The following is an 8,998-nucleotide window of genomic DNA, read 5'->3' on the forward strand; positions in this document are numbered from 1 at the left end:
CCTGCTTGGTCCCCATGATGGTCCCTCGGCCGGGTTTGCCGCTGACGGGCTGCACGGAGCGGGGAGCCACCTTCCCTCCGGGGGCCACGCCAGAGCCCTTCCCCACGGGCTGCGCCAGGGACTTCACAGAGGAGCTGAGGGACTTGGATCCGCTGGCGGAGAGGCCTCGGGTTTTATTCCCATTTGCTTGCACCTTCTGGTTCGCCATGGGTTTGGCCTGGCTGCTTTTACCAGGCACAGGGGCGGTGAAGGAGGGTGGTAAACCCACACTGGAGGCAACAGGGGGGACCCCCAGCCTGGGGACAGAGCGCCCTGCCCGGCTGTTGCTCCCATTCTCCCTCGCCACGCTCGCTTTGGACCCGACCGACGTCAGGCTGTCGCACCTCTCCAGGGACATGTGGCTGCCGTAACGGTGCACGGCTTCGCTCTTCGACGCCTTCGCCTTCAAGCTGGACGTCATCTTGGGCAAGGAGTGGTCGCCCTTCAGGTTCATCTTGCTGCTGGCGCTTTCGCTGAAGTAAGACCCAGCTTTCAACCGCAGATCGGCTTCGTCCTCAGCCTTCGGCGTGGCAGCTCTGGCAAAGTCCAGGCCGGAGGCTTTTCCCCCACCACTACCCAGACCAACAGGTTTCTGCTCCAGGCTCGATTTGCGCACAGGAGGCGTTGGAGGAGTCGGCCCACCCGGCCTGGGCAGCATGGCCGACTTCTGTGGCGCGCTCTTCTTCCCAAGTGATGATTTCAAGCTGCCAGTGGCCAAGGCAGCGTCCGAATTCCCTCGGGTCACGGCGTCTGACAAAGTGCTGTTGGCGTGCGACACTGGCATCACCCCCAGCGTGGTGGCTCCTCTCTTCAGCTGCGGCATCTTCATCGCAGCTTCCGACTTCTTGGTGGCGGCGCCGGAGGATTTGCAGGCCATTTCGCAGCCGTCCACGACCCTCTGCGAACAGGCCAGCATCGTCTGCGACTTGGTCGGCCCGGGCGCCGCGTCAAAATACTGGGGAGCTTTTCCTGGCTGCTTCTCCGTCCCAAACGCGTGAGATTTTGGAGACAGCAGCGAGTCCGCAGGTTTGGCTTCCGACTGGTAATCGGTGCGCAACAGCCAGGGGTCTTCAAACATGCCATGGGGATTCTGCAGCTCTTTATAGCCAAGGACGGTATTATTGTGGATTGGAGACGAGGTAGTTTTTGTTTTCCTAGGAAGACTAGAGTGTATTGTTTCTATCACGGGCATATCGCGAGAATGGCTGAATTTTATCTTTACGGGCTGATCAGTGACGCAAAAAGCACTTTTGATCTGAGATGCTTTGGTAGTTTCAGAGGTCTGAGGGCTTTTGCTGATGCTGGAACTCAAGCTCTCCGTCTCCAGCTCGGAGAAGCAAAAGCCGCTGTCGTTCAGAGCGCTTTTCAGGGGGACGGATAAATGCGAGCAGTCCAGGTTGAAGGGCTCCTCGGACTTGCTACAGCTGTAGGACGACTGCGCGACAAAACTGTCGCTGGACTGGGCTCCGTCGCTCTCGATCGTACAGATGCTGACTTCGCTCAGCCACGAGCTGATGGAGGAACGGCGGCTGCTGGCGAAGGGATCCTTAGCAAAGGGCACGACGATGTCAATGTTGACACCGGCAGCAGTCTCCTGTGAGGTGTAAGCATCAAACTCATCGTTGATGCTGCTGATAATACTGACCGGCCTCGAACCCGACGCAAGGGCCTGGAGGGAGCAGTCGCTGTTGAAGCTGATGATACTGGAAGGTCTCCCGTTATCCATGATCCCGCTGATGGAAAGCTCCTCCACCACAGTAAAAACCAGCTCATCCTCCCCGTTCAGCTCGACAGGCTGCTGCAAAGTCACCGTGGTGGTGAGTATATCCCGGTCAAAGCACTTCCCCCTGAACGCCGACCTGAAGCTGTGCACCTCTATGGCACCCGACTGATTTTGGGTGTTGCTGCCAACCAGGAACGTGCTCCCGACGGGGCTGTGCTCAGGTTTGCTCCCCATCTGCTTGCTCATCCCCACAGGAGGAGTCCGAACCGCGCTGCTGTTGTCCAGCTCCGAGCTCTCAGCTTTGCAGCTGGGTGCGTGTTGTGGAGGCGGAGGCGCAGGGCTTGGCAGGGGCCTCTTTGTGTACAAGGACTTCTCCTTTACGACACATTCAGCTGTGGCCGTGCCCTGCTCCAGGTTCCTCGAAGGGCCACCCCGTGAGGACAGTGGGGAATCCGGGACTGCCTCTCTCTCCCCCTCCAGTACCGGGTCTGTCATTTTGCTGTCAGCTCTGCTCTGCGGCTTGGAAATCTCCGTTTTCAAGTGGGATGGGCTCTTCTCATGACAACCGCCATTGCCGCCCCGCGGTGCGACGGCCTGGAAAGGAAGGTTGTGTCCCTTTCTGGGAGATGCAGCTTCCTGTGGAACTGGTTTCTTAAATCCTCCAGAAGGAGAAGATATTTTTTCCTTTATCAACTTAGACTGTGCGTTTTCTGTTCCTCCAGGGACCAGACTACAACCGGACACAACCGAGGTTTCTCCACAAGCAAACCTGATGGGTTCCTCGCTGCCATCGATGCACTCCAACCTCTCCTGCAGCTCAGCAAAAGTGTTGCATTTAAAATGGTCCTTGTCAGAACTCCGACCCAGGGCAGAACTGTCCTTACTTCTCTTCTTGTTCAGGGACGGGATGATGGGGACGAACTCGGGAGGACCTTCGTTGTCCGTCAACTCCCTGTCGGACAAAGCCGCGCCGTTGGGACCCACGTAGATGACGGTGTCGCAGGACTGCTCGCTGCTGGAGGAGTAGTCGGGGTCACTGGAGATGCTCAGGACGGGGAGGTCGGGGTCCAGGGCAACAGTTCGGGGGTGGAAGGGTCGCAAATGGGGCGGTCTTCGGACGTGTCCTTCCTCACAGGAGCTCTCTCCTCCCGACGAGCTGGATGCGTACTGCAAACGATCGAGGAGGGAAAAGCTGTTAACATTAATTGATAGGTAAGTATTTATACATGTGCGTATCAGTGATGAAAAGGCCAGGTTTGCTGTATACTCTGTGCTTTATGTATCCCATCACAACTACATCTACTGGAAGTGTAATTTAAAATACCAAGGTCATGCTACATAGATTTTACTGTATCAGGAGTAATACAACAGTCACGTTTTCAGATCATTTCCATTAAATATTCTCCTCAACAATTTCCCGCTCTTGCCTTACTCATTTTTAATTCATACAAAACGGAGCTCTTTCCACCCGTCAGCAAAGAAAGACGACGCGTTCAGAACAAAACAGCAGCGAATTTGAGGATGAGAGACCGGGGGCAGGACGATGGCTCGGTGCCACGGCATTGGCAGCTCCCCTCCCCAGCCTGCACGCATTTTGTACCACTTCTCACCGCCGAGAAATCCCACGCTGCCCCACCAAGAGGTCAGGAAAACGCATTTTCAAACGCATTAATTCCTGCTCGCTCGTGAACCAACCTTGGATTTCTTCTTCCTCATGCGGTGGATCCGCGACGCGAGCTGCACGGTGGTGAGGGTCTCTGCGTAATTGGCCGGGGAGTCCGAAATGTGCGCGATCATCGTGGTCCTGCAGTTGATGTTCCCGAGAGACTCCCTCAGCAACATCGTCAGCTTGTTGTCCCTGGGTAGCAAATGAGGACACTGGGATGGTTTAAAAACATCACTATTTTTATTTTTATCTGCTTTTACACCTCAAGCTGTGCTTTCCCTCTCATCAGATACACCCATGTATGGTACATAGAGATAAGAAATAAACCTCTGTTATTTGATCACACTTAAAACACATCTAAACACACACATAGAAAAACACCGATACCTAAATTATCCATCCACCTGTGTATTTGCAGTATCATAATTCATTTTGTTACCTGGACAACTGTAAGACTGGTAACTGGTTTAGTTAGCTCTGTTTAGCTCACACCACCCAAAAAGCTCACGCGTGCTCCAGGTGTAGCTGAGCAGCCTTAGTAGTGGATAGCGAAGCTCTGTGACTCTGTGCAAGCAATTTTGATAATAAGGATGAAAATAAGTCCAGAGAAATGGTAAGAAATGCCTAACCAATAATAAATACGTGAAATGACATGATTGATAATGACGGCACGTCAAGACAAGCAGCAATTAAATGCAAGGACCAATGGCCAAATTGTGGAGAGGGTGTTTTCAATGTCGTCGTTGTCTTCAAGCTGGGCTCCCTATAGGGTTGTTTTGACATAATATTGTCAAGTAGATGCCACAGAGAACACACCTAAATGTTCACTTCTGCTACACAAATGAGCAACATTTCTTTATATTTTAATTTAAAAAGAGGTATCATTCACCAAGGCAGGCAGAAATAACCACCTTTGGTGACCACACTTGACAAGCTCTCTGGTATTCTCTGAAATTTCGATTTTTGGATTTGGAAAAAAGGAGAGGAAAATCCCATGTGGTTCTGGTGAAAACCATTCCTAAATCTAAAATGGCAAACCCAGGAAGCAAAGAGGAGGCAGAAGGAAAGACATCATTTTGGCCACTTTCCCCCTACTTTTTTTCAACAACCAGACCCTCTCATTTCACCCAACTTAAGTACGTACCAACAGGCACATCATTTTTGGAACGTAATTAAGAATTTAATGTTATTATGTGACATTGAAGATCTGTGTGAACGCAGATATATGCACAGAGAGGCAGAGGAAGAGGTATATGTCTCTGTAATACAGAAATGACCTTAAAAGATGACAGACCCCTCTCCTTAACTTCTCCTTAGGTAAACTGTTGGTGCAATTCATCGCTGAGGTAGCACCAGCCACGAATTTAGGGTAATAATTCACTTACTTGTATGGCACGTGCTTGGCACCGTTAATTAAGGCCAAGATCACATTGCCCAGGGCAGAGAGAGACAGGCACAGCGAGCCCCCTCCGTCGCGGCTCTTGCTCAGCACCTTCTCGCAGCTCCCCAGGTCGATCAGATGCAAACGGCTGCGTCCCCCAGACACTGAACAGAAAAGGGAGAAGCAGTTGTAGAGCACGGGCGCGAGCTGAACTCGGCACCCGAAACGCATTCGAATGAGGAAAATCATTCCGCATTTTGAGACCGCATCTGGAATATTGTGTCCAGTTCTGGGCCCCTCAGTTCAAGAAGGACAGGAACTGCTGGAGAGGGTCCAGGGTAGGGCTACAAAGATGATGGAGGGAGTGGAGCATCTCCCTTATGAGGAGCAGCTGAGGGAGCTGGGGCTCTTTAGTTTGCAGAAGAGGAGACTGAGGGGAGACCTCATTCATGGTTATAAATATTTAAAGGGTGAGTGTCACGAGGATGGAGCCAGGCTCTTCTCGGTGACAAACAATGATAGGACAAGGGGGAACGGACACAAACTGGAACACAGGAGGTTCCACTGAAACTGGAGAAGAAACTTCTTCTCAGTGAGGGTGACAGAGCACTGGCCCAGGCTGCCCAGAGAGGTTGTGGAGTCTCCTTCTCTGCAGACATTCAAAACCCGCCTGGACGCCTTCCTGTGCAACCTCATCTGGGTGTTCCTGCTCCGGCAGGGGATTGGACTGGATGAGCTTTGGAGGTCCCTTCCAATCCCTAATGCTCTGGGATTCTGTGATCATGAACACGGCACAGGATAACGACCAAATCAAACATCAACAGGACGGAGAACAGGAAAGGGCTCCTACTTCCTCCCTTGCCGCTCTTCTCCATGCGGTACTGGTATATGTGGAGGGTGAAGAGCATGTGGGAGTTCCTCCTCTCCTCCTCCTCGCACTCGGGTTTGCTGGTGCTCCTGGCGGCGATGGCAGCGTCCAGGAAGAAGGCGGCTTTCTCCGCCGTGGGGGCCCGCAGCTCACTTTGGTTCTGAAGCTTGAGTGCAAACAAGAAAACCACTAATTACCACGGGGGCAGTTAATTATCATTATTTTTTGCCGAGCTGGCTACATCTCTAGAAAGAAACAAACAGGTACAGCACGGGAGAAGGGCTTGAGAATTAAAAGCAGTTGTCAGAATTGGTGTCAGATAAAAGGAAATGAGGAGCAGGAGAAAGTCAGGCTCAGAATCTGGTTTTAAACCCGTTGTACCTGGGTTCCACATATCGGATCCTCTCTGAGGTAAACCCCGGGGGATTGCCCGTCCTGGAGGCTGCCGGTGGCCACTTCGGCCAACAAATCCTTCAGGTTTTCCTCCTTGCCGCTGATCTCCACGGCCGAGACCCGGATGGAGAAGCGAGTCCCCGTCTTCTCCTTGCGCTCATTGATCAATTTGAAGAGCCAAGAGATGGCGCAGGGGATGACGCCGAGGCTCTGCGTGGAGTTATCTTTGCCGATCATGGTAAAGGATTTTCCTGAAACGAAAGGGCAAACGTGAGCTTAATTCACCTTCCTTGGACGAGACGGGGTCTCCTCACATCACCACTGCACGCTACCCGCGGTGCCGTGTGCTGGACGGGTAACGGCAAAGAACAGATGCAAAAACGCAAAGTATTTCATTATTAATCCATTACTGTTTATTCAATTAGTTCTGTAATTTCTGCGACTCAGACCCAGAGCAAATTAACTCTAAGAACACCTCTGCTCTTTTGATTTTCATCACAGCGCACCCACATAAACTTGCTCTCCGATGAGCTAATCTGATGCTACGTTTAACTCCTCAAATTAAAACTCACAATCCCAGCGTAGAAATAAACCACGGTAAGTTTGCAAAGCTAATTAAAAAGAAATCCTAATCTATTCATAAACTCCAGGTTTATTGTTCCGGGAGCTGACAGCATGTAATTACCAGCCTGACATAGTAATTAACTGTAACGAATTTGGGAGCTCACCAAGCTTGACGTGACCAAAGCAAAATATGCAGCCATCTGCACCGTTCACAACAGACTGGATCACTTCTGCCACGGTGCCGGAGCACACCTCAGCCTGCAAGAGAAACCGGGGACAGATCAGTAAAAAACAGCCAAAGCTGCGATGGGTTTTGCTGTTCCAAAACGGATGACTCAATATTTCTGAGGCTCAACAGCCTCCCCGTTCTTATGGCACCGGTCCTATTATTTTAGCAGCGACGCTATCTCAAAAAAGCCCTAATCAAATACGCTGCTGCAGCCTAACCCAGCCCTGAGCTCTATTACACCAATTCTCCTGGAATATCGATTCGGTGACTAATGCGGCAAACCCAGCGCTGCCCAGCCGGGCATCCTGCTGCTGGAACAGCCCAGCCACGGCCATCCAGCAGCAGCTCCGCCGAAATGGAGCTCCTCGAGAGCGCTCCGAGGAATTAAACAGACGTTTCTGGTGGAGAAAACGCTTTAAGATCCCCGAGTAAGATTTCACAGTATCACATTTTCCTCTTCCAAGGGAAACATCGCCATCGATAAAGCGACCCCGCTACAATATTTGAGTGCACTAAAGCCAGTTCAAACACACAGGATGCAGGTACCCAATGGGATGATCCACCCCGTACGGGAACTGGGGCAGGGACGTTTCCGTATCTCTACTTTGGGACCCAAAAATGGAAACAAAACCCTAGGAGATTTGCAGGTGGGACTCTGAACTAGATCTTGTCATGTTTTCTCAACATTAATAAACCACTGGCTGGTTTTGTGGCTTATTTCTCCTCCATCAAACTCTATTTTTCAGCCAGAAGTAGTTCTTCATACTCTGCTTCGTTATTTTTCCTCTTTTTGAAGTTATCATAGCATTTTTTTTGCCTGAACCACCTATTTTTCCCAAGAGGACGTTTCAGGGGTCCAATCTCACCCAATTCCCTGCAGCCCCCAATGCTCCCAAACATCGTCCCATCCTATCCGTGTGTCAGTGTCGCCATCAGCACCACCACCAAGATAAAATAATCAGCTAGAACCAGGACAAACAAAGTGGAAAAGGCGAGGAAAATACAGAAGCTCCCTGTTTGGGTATGGCGATCCCACGAGGTTAGCTGCATCTCTTCTCCTAACGGCAGCATTTAGCACAGGTTCATGTCCCATTGAAAGCAGTGGGGAAGGACTTGAATTCAGTGGCACCAAGTGGGCTAAAACCATGGATGGAGGAGGATGGAAAAGGATGGAAAAGGATGGAAGGGGATGGAAGGGGATGGAAAGGGATGGAAAGGGATGGAAAGGGATGGAAAGGGATGGAAAGGGATGGAAAGGGATGGAAAGGGATGGAAGGGGATGGAGGAGGATGGAAGGGGATGGAAGGGGATGGAAGGGGATGGAAGAGGATGGAAAGGGATGGAAGGGGATGGAGGAGGATGGAAAACTGCACTTCCAATTGGCTGCATGTCTTTCTCTAATGAGAGAAAATGCAGGAAGATAATTTAATTGGCAAATCCATCTCCTGGGCTATTATTACTCCTTAATTTTAAACCTTGACTAAGCTGGAAATGGCAGGACGGACCCACTCGTCTATTAATTACCATGGTTTTCCCAGGCATTAAGGCAACTCATTCAAACAAAACTCCCCAGAAAACTCCTAAGAAAGCTGAAAGCAGCAGCCATGGGAGATTTGTGTGTTTTGGTGTGGGACCCCGGTACCTGCGAGGCGTCCTGGGGGAACACCGCATCGAAGGCGAACATCTTTGGGACGGCAACAACGCCTCTCCTGTGGCCGGCGCTGGCCGGGCCGCTTGCCGCCGGGTCGTAAAACGTGATCTGCTTTTTTCGGGGGTCAACCTTGAGGAAGGACATGGATTCGGAGGTTTCATGCGCTCCTTGGGAGGGGCAAATCCTCACCATCACTTTCACCTGCAGGGATTGAGAAGACAGCGACAACCTGAGTTCCCAGCACGCAGAGCATCGTCCTGGTTTAGGCTCAACAGAGCTGATTTTCTATTCAGTGATTTCATTTCCAGCTCAGGCTCTTCTCAGTGCCTGAACTCACTCAAACCAGCAGCACGGTTTAACAACAGTGTGCACTGCTACAAGTGATCAGCACAAGGCCACTGTCTCACCATGGGGGCCGTGGCTGCACCTACAGGAGGAGCAGACCCAACCCTGCCCAACCAGGGATTGCATCCCACACACCCAC

General features: G+C 51.4%; 1 protein-coding gene across 1 annotated transcript in view; it reads right to left on the bottom strand.

The window, feature by feature from the left end:
* Positions 1–8,715, bottom strand: part of KIF26A (kinesin family member 26A) — a gene marked incomplete at both ends in the record, with an annotated part of 13,671 nt that extends 4,956 nt beyond the window's left edge. The window contains 7 exons of the mRNA XM_010186130.1: positions 2–2,929; positions 3,458–3,620; positions 4,814–4,973; positions 5,660–5,843; positions 6,059–6,321; positions 6,799–6,892; positions 8,506–8,715. Coding sequence (XP_010184432.1) covers positions 2–2,929; positions 3,458–3,620; positions 4,814–4,973; positions 5,660–5,843; positions 6,059–6,321; positions 6,799–6,892; positions 8,506–8,715 — 4,002 coding nt within the window. The remainder of the gene's footprint in view (position 1; positions 2,930–3,457; positions 3,621–4,813; positions 4,974–5,659; positions 5,844–6,058; positions 6,322–6,798; positions 6,893–8,505) is intronic.
* Between the last annotated feature and the right edge of the window lie 283 nt (positions 8,716–8,998).

Source organism: Mesitornis unicolor, unplaced genomic scaffold (genome assembly GCF_000695765.1).
Source record: "Mesitornis unicolor isolate BGI_N332 unplaced genomic scaffold, ASM69576v1 scaffold23340, whole genome shotgun sequence".
Lineage (NCBI taxonomy): Eukaryota > Metazoa > Chordata > Aves > Mesitornithiformes > Mesitornithidae > Mesitornis > Mesitornis unicolor.